This window comes from Triplophysa rosa, unplaced genomic scaffold (genome assembly GCF_024868665.1).
Source record: "Triplophysa rosa unplaced genomic scaffold, Trosa_1v2 scaffold60_ERROPOS404118, whole genome shotgun sequence".
Lineage (NCBI taxonomy): Eukaryota > Metazoa > Chordata > Actinopteri > Cypriniformes > Nemacheilidae > Triplophysa > Triplophysa rosa.
Window position 1 is genome coordinate 73,785 of NW_026634624.1, and position 14,053 is coordinate 87,837.

The following is a 14,053-nucleotide window of genomic DNA, read 5'->3' on the forward strand; positions in this document are numbered from 1 at the left end:
CATGCAATCTTGGGTTTTAAAATTGTATTATTTGTTTCTGAGCAAATCATTTTGACTGATGGCAAAGTTAAGTTTCACTTTCTAATTATGATTTAATGGTGTACCGGAGCGCTGTCTACTGGAGTAGGCTACTTTTGACTAAATCATTTGCTTGTGATATTTCCTATTTTACAAACGTCTTATACTTTGTAATAATTATTGTGTTTTGTGTCATATTTCGTTTTATTCTAAACAAAATCAATTAGGATAATCAGAGCAGTAGCACTGCCAGAATCACATGTTAATATTCTTAAAATTAAAATACAGGAAGCACAGTTTTGTTTTATGTCTAAATGTTTAAATTTACTTAGTTTAAACCTAAAGCTACATTAAAATAAATATTATGAGATAGGATTGCATGCATTTTATTGAGTGATGCATCGAGTACTCTGCTGTTCCAACTGTAATGTAACCCGGACTGTGTCCTCTCGTCCTCGTGGGTTCGAAATCCCAAGTGTGAACTTGCCGAGTCTGATGTAGCAAGGACACAAGTCCCTTCTTTACGTTCTTAAAATTGAGAGATGCTGCAAGTTAGCTCAGGCCAAGGAGTTATTGCTATACGCTACTGGTAGCATATGATAAGATACATCAAAATATACAGTTAAGATACTGCAGCGGCATTCCACCTTTCACTCAAGTGGCCATGTCCTCAATTATGTAGAACTTTAAGGCTTAAAACAATTTAAACGGATGAGTTATAAAAACACTCACCCCCCTCAAAGTTGTCAGGAATGACCAAATTAGCTCTATAGACCAAAATCACTTTTGTACCAGGCTGTAAAAATATTTTATCTGCTGCGAAGTTGGGCATTTCACCCCCATTTGGAGCCAGCCTCTAGCGGCTAGTTGAAGAATTGCGATTTAAGTCACTTCCTTATTGCTTTCATGAGAGAGACCTGAAGGTTGCCACTCTGTACTTACCACTACATGATCACGACGAGAGGCCTGAAGTGATGGCAGGGATCGGCATTTGCTGAAGGTCTCAATCAAGTTTGAGAGCATTTTCAGAGGCGAGCCAGTCTTGAAGATTAAACAAGACACCTGAAGGGCTCAACGTAGTCGGCAGCATTCGAACCTGCGCAGGGAGACCCCAATGGATTTCTAGTCCATCGCCTTAACCACTCGGCCAAAAACAGGGCAAAATGGACTGCTACAAGGGGGAAAGAAAGGGAAAAGAGAGGGGGAAGGTGGAAAGAAAGACAGAAACAAAATGACTATATTATAATTTTTGAATGCTCACAAAGGATTTAAGTAAAGGGTTTGATTGATTTTTGATTATACAATTTCTAAAAAAACTTAAAATAAAAAATACTGATCTGACAAACACATCACACACTCTTGCCAGGACTTGCACCTGGATTCTTCCACCCAAAGGATGGATGTGTTACTATTACACCACAAGAGTTATGTCTTTCTTTTTTACAAACACTGCAAATTAACAAATTTACACGGCAAGTAAAAACAAAATGTTCACAGCACAACACACATAGCACAATATACATAACTGCAATATATAAAACGAAAAAAAATCAAAGAGCTTGTACATTCTCCCTCCACTGTGCAATCGAGAGGCCTGAGGCTGGACAATACCACCGGCCCTTCAGCTGAGTGTGGCCAGTTGTCTTATTTTTTGCCAGCCCACACTGCTTGCAGATATAGTGATAAATATCCTTTGCAAGTCGTTTCCGTGGTGGTTCACCCCTAGCCACTCGCTCCTCATCCTCTTGGGCAGCTTTCTGCCTTCTCCATGTGCGCTGCCTGGGTTGAGTAGAGAGACAAGTTTGTTGTGGAAGGTTCTCAGGCGCCTGGAACTGGGGAAGTGGCCGGAACTGGGGAGGGGTCTGGAATTGGGGCGGGGGATGGAATTGAGGATTGGGCATAAATTGGTTAGAATGAGGCACTGGAAGATCTGGTGGGTAGCTGGGAAAGGGTGGGTAGTACCCAGGGGGGAATTCAAAGTGTGGTGGGTATATGGGACATGCTGTGTAAGATCCAGGAGGAGTGGTGGGCAGTGGGCACCTATTGGAGACACGCTTACGAATAAAGGCCTCTCCCTCCTGATTTGCTGGCTCCACAAATACCATGGCCTCATGCCCATGCTGTGCAGGTACAGCTGGAAGTGTGCGCACTTCAGGAAGTGACTCTTTTGCCATATATAATTGTTTGGGCAGTTCAATACCCTGCAGCAGCATGTCTATGTCCACACGTTTCTGTCTTCTTAGTAGCCTGCAAGAGAAACATTTTTCATCTTAAGTTATACATTTTAATGGATTATAGCCCATTGTCTTTACCTAGTAAGCAAGAAGCATGTACATTAAGTACAATCTTGATATACTACTGTGATTAGTGGTGTAACGGTACGCATATTCGTACCGATCCGTCACAAGGAAAATTCCAAATGAAGTCATCATTCCTATGCCCTACTCCCTTCGAAGGGCAGAGCCCTTGGAGTTTACACTTTGGAGTAAACAGGGCATTTACGTGCCATTATGTAGACGTTTGGTATGCACTTGGCAAAGGAAGCGACGTAATTTCCTCATTATCTTCAGCTGGCATGTTCCCATGAGAATGAAGCATTGTGTCCGTCAGCAGATGTCGTTGTTTTAATGGCATAACCTAAGCATAAAACCTAAATCTTTACAAATAAACAATACATTTTATATTTTGAAAATGTTTATATATATATTAGTGTTTATATTTTATTATAGCATATTTTAAATACTTTTTAAAATATAAAATGTATGTTTAATTGCAAATGCGTAAGTTATGCCATTAAAACAGTGACATCTGCTGACGGACACAATGCTTCGTTTTCACGTGAACATGCCAGCTGAAGATAATGAGGAAATTATGTCGCTTCCTTTGCCAAGTGCATACCAAACATCTACATAATGGGACGCAAATGCCCTGTTCACTCCAAAATCTAAATTCCATGGCTCTGCCCTTCGAAGGGAGTAGGCCATAGGAATGATTACTATATTTGGAATGTTGCCTGTGACGGTTCGGTATGAATACACGTACCGTTACACCCCTAACTGTGATTGTATAAAAGTACTGCATAAAAGAAAACTCACCACGAGGAGACAGTAGTGGTGTTTATTGGGACCATAACCAGGTTAGTCTGTCCTAGAACCGCTCTGCTGTCCTCCAGCAGCTGTTTTAAGTGGCTGTACACCACCGCAATAGATTGTGGTATTGGCAGAGTTTTTCCTTGTGTGTCCTTGGGCCTGTTCCGTGCTTGCTTGCTGACACTCTTTTAAAAGCCATAGGCAAACACAATCACATACCCTGTGCACTTCAGGGTTCTGAGCTGCCTGCCCATGAGTCATGAACAGTCTATGGAAAAGAAGGATGATATAATCTGGACTGTATACTGGGTTATAAACTAGTGAAGATCCAAATAGTCAAATTACCTCTCTGCGGCCTGCTGTCCTGGAGCAGAGCCATTCCGCTTCATGGATGTCATTCCAATAGGCAGAGGATTTGCCTGTTTTGGTCATATCTAGAAAAAAAATTGTGGAACGAAGGAATATATTTATAGTGCATTTTTTGGTCATATCTAGAAAAAAAATTGTGGAACGAAGTAATATATTTATACTGCATTCTATAGTGCATTTCTTGGCATCAACGGTGTTATAATATAGCAACAGTAAAAGTAAAATGAACAAAAATAAAGTTTTTTGGGATTAAACATCTGTTTTGACAACATGCAGTTTAAACTCATAAACAATATAGTTAGTTAGCTTTTGATGTAAAATTGAACAAAATGATTTGTGATATCAAACACGAGATATTTAACGAATATCTAGAATAATACATAACTCGGGTCACTTTAGTTATTCATCGAGGGGTTAACTAAAGTTAGTTAGCGAAAACTGATACACGTCAATGTAAAGTTAGCCTGCCTTGCAACGCAAACGTAGACCTCCTAAGTGTACCGAAACAAATAATCTTTATTCCAAATCACGAATTAATGTTTGAACAGATAGGTTAACACCAGTGTCACGTATTTGTAATTTGATTACCTTGAATGTCCGAATAGCAGATGTTCCGTAGCAGTAAATTGTAGCAAACAGCATGAACGTCATGAAAAACTCAATCAACGGCGAGATTGGCGTGTCAACTCGATTGCTGATTGGCTCTTTCCTATTGGTAGGAATTGATTGGCTCGTTTGCCCCATCTGTTCGAATTTTTCGGATTTGCGTTAGGACCTGTTCAGATTTATTTAGGAGTTGTTCGCATATCATTCAGACTTTTGTTCGGAAGTGTTCCGACCCCGTTCGGAAGTATTCAGATGTTGTTAGGAAGTGATTAGCCGGCCGATCGCTGGAGGGTACGGCCACGACTACAACAGGTTCGGTGCCCTCTGGGCTTAACTCGTGCGGCAAAGAGGGACGAGCCGGCAGCGTAACGGGCGATGTAATGGAGAAGTCAAAACAGGACAGGCAGGATCACATCAACGACACAAACACAGCACGTGGCGTCCTGCCGTGACACGGATTCGAACCAGGGTTGCTGCGGCCACAACGCAGAATACTAACCACTATACGATCACGGCAAGCCACCGGCCCTCCGGCACTAGCAGGACTTCTTGACTACATCTGCAGGGAGGGGATTGGCAGGTTTTGCTGAGGTCTCAAGGAATTTCTGGTGCTCGCGCTGTAGCAAAGCTCGATTAATCCCTGCTCAAAGCCCATATGTTGACTCCAACTCACGAGCAAAGGTTTTCTTTTCATAGAGGGCGGGGCCAGAACAGCTCACAAGGTAAAGGTGACTTTGCCATCGCCCGAACAGGGACTTGAACCCTGGACCCTCAGATTAAAAGTCTGATGCTCTACCGACTGAGCTATCCGGGCTCGTGAAGGTGTGCAACAAGTTCTTGTTGTAGGCCCACAAGGGGGAGTGGGAGGTGTTCAGTACGGCAGGTGAGTGCAGGTTCATCCCTCATTGCCCAGGCCAGTCAACGTCGCTCCGCAGAGATTGTGACGCGGCTCAGTGCTGTGGCGTTTTCCATAGGAACCCCATTCTGTCGGTTCGACACAACGTCGAGAGACCGACAGAAAGGGAACGTCTTGGTTACGGATGTACCCTCGGTTCTCTGATGGAGGGAACGAGACATTGTGTCCCTCATGCCACAACACTGGCCGCCCACCCCAGCGGTCGGGGGAGGATGCTTTAGGCTCCTCAGACCTAAGGTGAATGAATGAGCACGCCGGCTTCCCTCTTATACCCGGACATCCGGGGAGGAGCCCGGCATGCAAATTTCATTCGCCAATTTTCATTGGCCTTTTCTAAATACTCAGAAGATGATAGGTTCTCAAGACAAACCCCATTCTGTCGGTTCGACACAACGTCTCATTCCCTCCATCAGGGAACCGAGGTTACATCCGTAACCAAGACGATTTCTCCAAAACGCTACAGTGAAATAAATCCATATATGGTGTGCATATAATGTGGGATGTCCCCTATAGAAACTTGTCATGGTTCTTCCTCATCTTGTCATGTATTTCTTGGTCTGGTGGCAGAACCATGGCAGAACCTCTTGTTAGGTGTGGAAAGAAACATATTATTGTTCCCTTGACATAATATGCGTTCTCTCCGGTGTCCCGTCTCTAAGCCCCGCCCTCTCGTTACCTCGTTAGCTTCTCCTTAGTGTTTGATCCTTGTCACCTGTCCGTCACCCTCCCTGTGTTATCATCCCTCGTTTGTTTTCCCCTATTTAAAGCCTCTGTTTTTCCTGTCCGGTGTTGGTTCATTGTTCAAAGTTCCTCGTCGTGCCATATCCTGCCCTGTGTTTCCCGCCTTGGATCGTGTGGATTATCCGTGGTCCTGTTTATTGTGTTCGTTGTGTTTGTGGATTTATTATTTTGGATTACCATTTTGCCTGGTTTGTTTTGTCTCACTGCTACGGGAAGTATCTAAGTTTGTTTCCTGGTTTTGATTTGCTCTGTTTTTCCCCCATCTTGGGTTTTTGTTTTCCATTTAAATAAATATATTTCTGTTAACCCTTTATCTGCCTGCGTCTTGGTTCTCTGTCCCCAAACCGTGACAGAAACCTACCATCAATTTTTTCTACTTATTAGAAATAATATTTCTATAGGCCCTTTAAGGTTGAAAAATGTGTATTTCTCCAAAATGCTACAGTGAAATAAATCCATATATGGTGTGCATATAGTGTGGGATGTCCCCTATAGAAACATGTTATGGTTCTGCCTCATCTTGTCATGTATTTCTTGGTTCTTAGTGTGGGATGGCCCCTACAGAAACCCACCATCATTTTTTTTCTACTTATTAGAAATAAAGTATCTATAAGCATTTGAAGTGGAAATATTTTTATTTCTCCAAAATGCTACAGTGAAATAAATCCTTACATGGTGTGCATATAGTGAGGGATGTCCTCTATTTTAACTTACTATTATTTTTTTCTACTTATTAGAAATAATGTTTCTATAGGCTTTCGAAGTTGAAAAATGTGCATTTCTCCAAAATGCTACAGTAAAATAAATCCATATATGGTGTGCATATAGTGTGGGATGTCCCCTATAGAAACTCACAACAATTTTTGTCTACTTATTAGAAATAAAGTTTCTATAGGCATTTGAAGAGGAAAATTTTGTATTTATCCAAAATGCTAGAGTAGAATAAATCCATATGGTGTGCATATAGTGTGGGATGGCCCCTACAGAAACCGACCATCAATTTTTTCTACTTATTAGAAATAATGTTTCTATAGGCTTTCGAAGTTGAAATTTGTGTATTTCTCCAAAATGCTACAGTAAAATAAATCCATATATGGTGTGCATATAGTGTGGGATGTCCCCTACAGAAACCCACCATCAGTTGTTTCTACCTATTAGAAATAATGTAGTTCAGTATATAATATATTCTTATATTTAAAATATTTTTACAAAATGCTTTCAAAAATACTGTAGCCTACCTACTTAGTACCTGTTCAAATCCATGGGTACTGTATTAAAACCATGGTTTGCCTATAGTAATCAATACACAAAAAAACATGTTTACTACACTTCTACCACAAAAAGGTGGTCAATTTTCGTAAGACTACAGATAACCCAGATAGCAACCAAACCAGCAAATCGTTGCGGCCCAAATCCGGCCCACACCTTACTCCCCATAACCCCTCATCTGGCCCACATACCGCATGGAATGATGGCACTTGGGTGGACCGCTCCTGTTTGCCAGGTTTGGGCCACAAGCAAGCCAAAGCAATGCCGCATGTCAGCCAAAAACAAAACAAATAAAGCAGAACTGACCCAAATATAAACAACAGTTCATTTCAATTCTGGCCCAGATTTATCCTAAAACCAACACCTTTCTGTGCTCCTGTTTGACAGAATTTGTATTGAGTTTCATTATTATTATAGTGATGATTGAGTCATTAGTGATGAACATCTGCTGTTAACAAACACAATCACTGCAGAAAAGATCAACAAAAACTGAAAAATTTAATTTGCCCAGAGAAACACAACAACTACAACCTGAAACACAACCCAGCTAACAAAAGTTTGTTATAAGACCGTTCCTTGGAGGTTTTTCATGTGTTTGAATACATTTAAAATATATATTTTAATGTATTAAGAATGATACCATCATGGTGATATCAGTGTTTCCTTGAGTTGGGATCTTGACCCTTGACGTGTATTTTGTTTGATCTGCTGAAACTGTGTGCTTTTAAAGTGCACTTATTATGGCAGTGCAAACGAGAAACAAACCAAATGGTGTTGGTATGGAACCATTGAAACCACTGTGATGTTGTAATTTGGTTCAGTACTTTTGTTTGGATTGAGTGCTATGCTGTTGATCCTGAAAGAACATTATAAGATCAGGGAGTTTGATTTTATTTTGATGTCTAGAAAGATTTGTGAAAAATGGATGTATGTTTATCAAAATACATTTTAGAATCACACAGAAATCAAGAATTAGTGTATGAATCTCAGCAATGGTGAGAATCAACAGACTAATTCAGATAAACGGCTCAACTGCAATGCATGCTGGGAATTATGAATGAGTTTTGTGCTATGATGTTACCCAGCATGCATGGCAGCATGAAGCGGTCTTTTGTTGATTGTCACCATTGTTGAGATTCATACACTAATTCTTGATGTCTGTGTGTCTAAATTCAGTCCTTTGTTTAAATATTTTTTTGCTTCAGTTTTCACAAATCTTTCTAGGCAGCAAAACGCATCAAACTCACAGATGTTATAAAGTTCTTTCAGGATCAGCAGCACAGCAATTTATACAAATTTAAACATGATAGTAATCTCAATGACCACCAACCAACAACATTTGATTAGATTATCATTTGCATTTCCAACACAAATGTACTTGAAAAGCACATAGTTACAACGAATCTAAAGAGTAAAAGTCAAGGGTCAAGAGCCCAACTCAAGGAAACACTGATCACCATGATGGTGACTTTTGTCAGCTGGGAACGTTCTTAAAACATAAAAAACTGACATTTTGAATATTTTAAAACGTGAAAAACCTCTAAGGAACGTTCTTATAACAAACTTTTGTTAGCTGGGTTGTGTTTCAGGTTGTAGTTGTTGTGTTTCTCTGAGTAACTTATTTTGCTGTAGTTTTTGTTGATCTTTTCTGCAGTGATTGTGTTTGTTAACAGCAGATGTTCATCACTAATGACTCAATCATCACTATAATAATAATAATGAAACTCAATACAAATTCTGTCAAACAGGAGCACAGAAAGGTGTTGGTTTTAGGATAAATCTGGGCCAGAATTGAAATGAACTGTTGTTTATATTTGGGTCAGTTCTGCTTTATTTGTTTTGTTTTTGGCTGACATGCGGCATTGCTTTGGCTTGCTTGTGGCCCAAATCTGGCAAACAGGAGCGGTTCACCCAAGTGCCATCATTCCACACGGTATGTGGGCCAGATGAGGGGTTATGGGGAGTAAGGTGTGGGCCGGATTTGGGCCGCAAATATTTGCTATCTGGGAATAGACAAACTACTTAACTGCATAAACCGTTTTATTTGCACGACAAAGGTCTAAAAGGCATTAAAATAATAAATAATTAAAAGTTACAGACAGATACATTGTTTTCACAATATACAACATTAATAATGCAAACATTCTTACAAAAAAATGCATAAATTACGACAAAAACGAAATATTCTAAACGTAAGACAAGAAATATGTTATTGACGAGAAACACGGATCATCATCTACATTTTAAATTTAAAGCTTTAAAGCGGCGTTCCTGGAACATACCGTAAACCACTCAGTATGCGCGCATCAGAATCAAAACGGCGGCTGGTTTGACCGTGTATTTTTAAACCGCGGCTGGCTTGACCGCAGTCTCTGTCACCACCTGTAAGATACTACAGTTATAAATATTGAAAATATTTTTCTTGTGCAAGAGAAGTGGTAGATAGATTTATTACTTTATTACTTTGTTGGGAGAACAATTTTAGGTTAGATTTTAACAGTGTATGAATAATGTACTGTTTAATAAAACGTTTTTGAATAATCACCAGTAGGACTTGAGGAAGTCTCTCTCAGCAGCGGCTTTGTGGCTCCTCCTCGTCACGTTGCACATAAACGTGACAGCAGTTCCAGCGCCGGCGCCAACTCCTATGGTGACGCGAGCAAATCATTGAATGTGTGACAAGTGGAGGGGTTGTATTGGGGGATTTGACCCAGTTTCCACGTAAACAGCACAGCGCAAGAGAGAGTTAAAGAAACCACCGACGGCGCCTTACTTTTACAAAATCATTCTTTTTTTTTCATTAAACGCAGGTGATTCTCCATTTGAATGAACGTAAACGCGTAAGCTGATGTTTATGTCGAGCAGGAGTGAACTTTTGCGTTGGACACGTGACAGGGGGCGGTCCTTACGATCATAAACAACTCGGAGCAGAAGAGACGCAATGTGTTTGTGAGGGTTTGTCGTGCTTTTTACAGGAAAGTTTGTTTAATCTGCTAACGCGTTGCATTTCGATTACTACGTGCTCGGATTTCACTCAATGGTAAGTTAATTTACACATTTATTTTTTTCTTCTTGCATTGACAGCAACAACAGCACAGTAGTAGACACGCTTTATTGGTAAATACCATGATTAAGTGTTGTAATCCAAAGCGTAGTAACCATATCTTTATTAACCTTTCATCAGAACTGGTCATTTCTACTGTGATTTTTTTTATACATCAGTGTTATGTTTACTGGAGCGTGTGTGTACTAGTAGTAGTACAGTAGTGGTGCAGTAGTGGTGTAATGTGCTGGTAATTCGATAGTGCTGCACCCACTTCTTCGACGTAAACAACTCTCTCTGAGATTTCACTCTGCAGGGCAAGGGGTCATGTGAAAGTTAAGTTTATTTGCTATGTTGTTATTTTAAGTACGTCTTTAATTGTTTTGTGAGTTAACTGGTTGATTTAATGTTTAGCATGCGAATTCAAAGCCAAATCTGGAATTATGTGCACATTTGCCTCTATAGATGGATAGAATTCAGTACATTGACTGTCTTTCTGTGTTCATTATTTTACATTGTTTTGGCTTCCATCAATTATGAAAAAATCGAGGTAAACATTTATTTTACCTTATTCCGTTTAGCCGGGAATGTCTCATTTTTTATTCATTTATATTGTTTAGTCGAATGAATGCAATGCATTCATATTTGATGTATATTAAATATATATCTATGTTAAAAAAAATGTTATTAAGTTTAAACTACTGTTTAATTCACAATTTATTAATAATTGATCTATTTATTGACTTTGTTTTCAAATACTGACAAATTACTATGTGGTTATGAGCAATAAAAGTCACACAAGTAATATAACAATATCTGTTCATTTATTATGACATTTGAGATCCATTTAACAAAAACTCACATTTCTTTGTTTTGACCCAGGGACATGTCTGTGACACAAGCCGAGTGTGATTTTGAGCCACTGGAGGAGCAGGAGGAAATTAAACCTCAGGTGGCAGTGGTCTGTCGGAACCTCTTTGGTCCCGTAGACCACCAGCAGTTGCAGCAGGACTTTCAGAGACTGTTTTGCATGAGCGTGGAAGTTGCCAAGCATCGCTGGAATTTTGACTTCCAGAGGGACCAGCCGGCCCCCGGCTCCATTGAGTGGGAGGAGCTGCCATGCCAGGATGTGCCGGCCTTCTACCGTAGTTGTGTCGTGAGGGCTGGTATGGTGAGGTTTAGAGGTGTTTCCTTCTCTTGTTCACCTGCAACTTCTGCAACAGAGAAATATGTGGAGCTGCGGAGTAAAGAAACTTTGAGAGGAACCAAGCCAGAGCCGAGGATGACTGCATGTTTGAGGGCCAAACGCAAACAAGCCAACATCACAGGTGAGAAAGTACATCCTAAGGGATCATCGTCATTTTTAAACAAATGTTTCTTTTTTAAGTGTTTAAGTTAATTTATAATGCTGCAGTTACAAGTCAATTTGTTTCTTCACAATTTAAACATTTCCCGCCAGCTCTTCCAATGGTCATACAACCACACCAAAAACATATTCCAATATTAACAAAATAGGGATATTACTGATATAAGTTACGGCTGTCAAATACTCCAGTGAATAGAGCATTTTTAACTTTAAACTTTTTTAACTTGAGTTGTACTGCAGTTTTTACCCAAGTACAGTGTAATAGTTATAGTTTCATAATTTCAGTTTTATGATTTAAATTAACAATCTAATACATTCCTTTTGTCTTTCAGACTTTTTCAGAGTGACAAAGAGAAGGCTTCTTCATCATAAAAACTCGTAAAGGCAGAGACCATGATGCTTCGTTGGACTGTTTTTGTATACATGTATATACAATATGTAGCTCATGTGTACCACATGTAGCTCTTATAACGTCAGGCAGGTGCTTGGATTCTTATTTGACTTTGAAAGTCTTCAAATTAAAATATGTTTTTTATATTATAAATGCAGTATGCACATAAACATTTACTCCCAGTACTTTTTCAGATTTAAATGTTACCACATGGAACCATGATGTCTTAACTGAGAATTATAATCACGTCAATATTTATCAAAACGTGTCATAATAAAGCATTAGTAGGAAATTTACCTTATCAGTTAACTGATAAAAAGGTCAGATATTATTGAATAATAGTATCCTCCCTTGCAAACTTCAGTTAATATATTTGAATTTGTTCACTGAAGGAACAACTAAGTAACATGTAAAATTTTATTAAATGTATTGTTGTCACACAATTAATTATGAAAACATTCAGGATCCAGATGTTTTAATATCTGTCGTCCATATTTATCGGTGTGCACTGAATATGTATATTTACAAAATGTAACAAATACTGTGAACATCTCCAAAAAATGCACTAAGAAATGATTGTTTGAATTGATTTTGGTAATGTCATAACATAGCAATTGTCATGTTTCAATATAGTGTATAAAATCTATAGTTTATTTTATATAAACAACAATGTAGTCATTTTTTTTTCATGTAAAAATTTATTATAAAATGAAGAGTGCCGAAACATTAAAGGATGATTATCTGAGCCATTAACTTTTTATGTCTTAAAACTTGCCTGTATTTTCAGCATTCATTTTTTTATAATCTTCTGTATATATTTTAAACAATTGTGTATTGTTTTTGTGTGTATTGGTTATGTATTTGCTCAAATGTATTTTTAACGAACTTTTAAAGAGGCAGCTGTCACTAAAAACCAAAGTAATTTCTCCCAATAAATACAACCGCTTAAAGCCCTATGGACTGTTGTTAGTAGATGAAAGTAAGTCACTAAATCACCCCAAATGCTGAGAATCTCAAATCAGGCTGTTTGTTGCATTCATTTTGTTTTTAGTGACTTTCCAACAGCAGTCAAATGTATTTTTAAAATGTATTAATACCCACAAAACTTACTTCTACCTCAGAAAACAAAACATACCTTTATTCAGAAGCATTCACACCTGTAAGAAATCATTTAAGATGTAGCATTTGTTTTTGTAATCATGGATACGCTGTATGTTTCCACAGACATACAGCAGAATAGTATGGATCTTGTAGCAAGGAAAGTAATTTGTTATATGATGTTATATTTGTACCATGGACGTCCCCGTTATTTTTTATCCCGTGTCATTCTGTTTTGTGGAAATCTTTCAAGTGCCTAATGATATCACCAGTTTTGTATTTTCAATTTTGTACTTTTTTGCACTAAATGTCAACATAATAATAATAAAGTGACTTTTATAATATAGCAAATATGTCAACGTAATCAAGGCTTAGTATTAACATATTATAGCCATGTGTACTGCTCTGTGATTGTATGTTACAACTATATTAAAACCTGTTATATTAGCTGACTTCACAGAAATGATGTATCTGGTTTATGTGCAAAAGTCACCCATAAAATTATGCATTAAGAATTTAATTTCCCCTGTATGTCTTTATTTACTTGCGCAAACATCATGTAATTGATACAAATGAACATAATTTATTTCAACAAAACAGCAAGAAAAATGTGGTAACAGCATGGGTCAAACAAATTATTTACTTAAAACAGAAGAATAATTGAAACCAGTTACAATATACAAAAGGACGTTCATTACTCAAAGGACGTTCACATTCAGTGGTCAATGTGGCATCTGTGTGAAATGGGGGGTAGGTGTACAGTAGCACACAAACAAAATACGGCCCTGGACATAAAAAATGTACCTGCTGAAATTCAAATTACACTGAACTCTTTTCAAATGTTGTGAGCTTATAATATTGATTAATCATTTGATTGAGGTTGGATTTCGCAGAAATAACGCATGAAGGATAAGTACGTAAATGAATCTGCCATTTTATGTTGCAGTAACAGAGAGGCAAAAGTTACGGATTGCACCTAAACATTAATGAAACTAATAAGTAAACAAAATATTTAAATATATATAAAATAAAGCCGCAGAAAAAAAATGAAGAGACCATTCCAAATATTTATTTAATCAGCATTTCTAGATGTATTGTGGCCATTCCAGTCTAGTGTCGATTGAATTTCCACCAAATCAAACCTTAG

At 38.4% G+C, this 14,053-nt stretch overlaps 1 protein-coding gene and 1 non-coding gene across 3 annotated transcripts; one reads left to right on the forward strand and one right to left on the reverse strand.

Moving 5' to 3' along the window:
* Positions 1–4,823: 4,823 nt before the first annotated feature.
* trnak-uuu (transfer RNA lysine (anticodon UUU)) lies at positions 4,824–4,896 on the reverse strand. Its single transcript has one exon. It is a non-coding gene; the product is annotated as a tRNA-Lys (tRNA).
* A 4,854-nt stretch (positions 4,897–9,750) lies between these two features.
* On the forward strand, positions 9,751–13,441 carry cdkn1d (cyclin-dependent kinase inhibitor 1D). 2 transcript variants are annotated; one of them, XM_057328625.1, is made up of 3 exons: positions 9,751–10,048; positions 10,934–11,379; positions 11,750–13,440. In XM_057328625.1, the coding sequence occupies exons 2-3, from the start codon at positions 10,938–10,940 to the stop codon at positions 11,797–11,799; spliced, it is 492 nt and encodes a 163-aa protein (XP_057184608.1). In that variant the 5' UTR covers positions 9,751–10,048; positions 10,934–10,937; the 3' UTR covers positions 11,800–13,440. The 2 variants fall into 2 exon arrangements, with proteins under 2 accessions (XP_057184608.1, XP_057184607.1); XM_057328624.1 differs by lacking the exon at positions 9,751–10,048 and adding an exon at positions 10,055–10,601 and having other exon boundaries at positions 11,750–13,441.
* Positions 13,442–14,053: the final 612 nt, after the last annotated feature.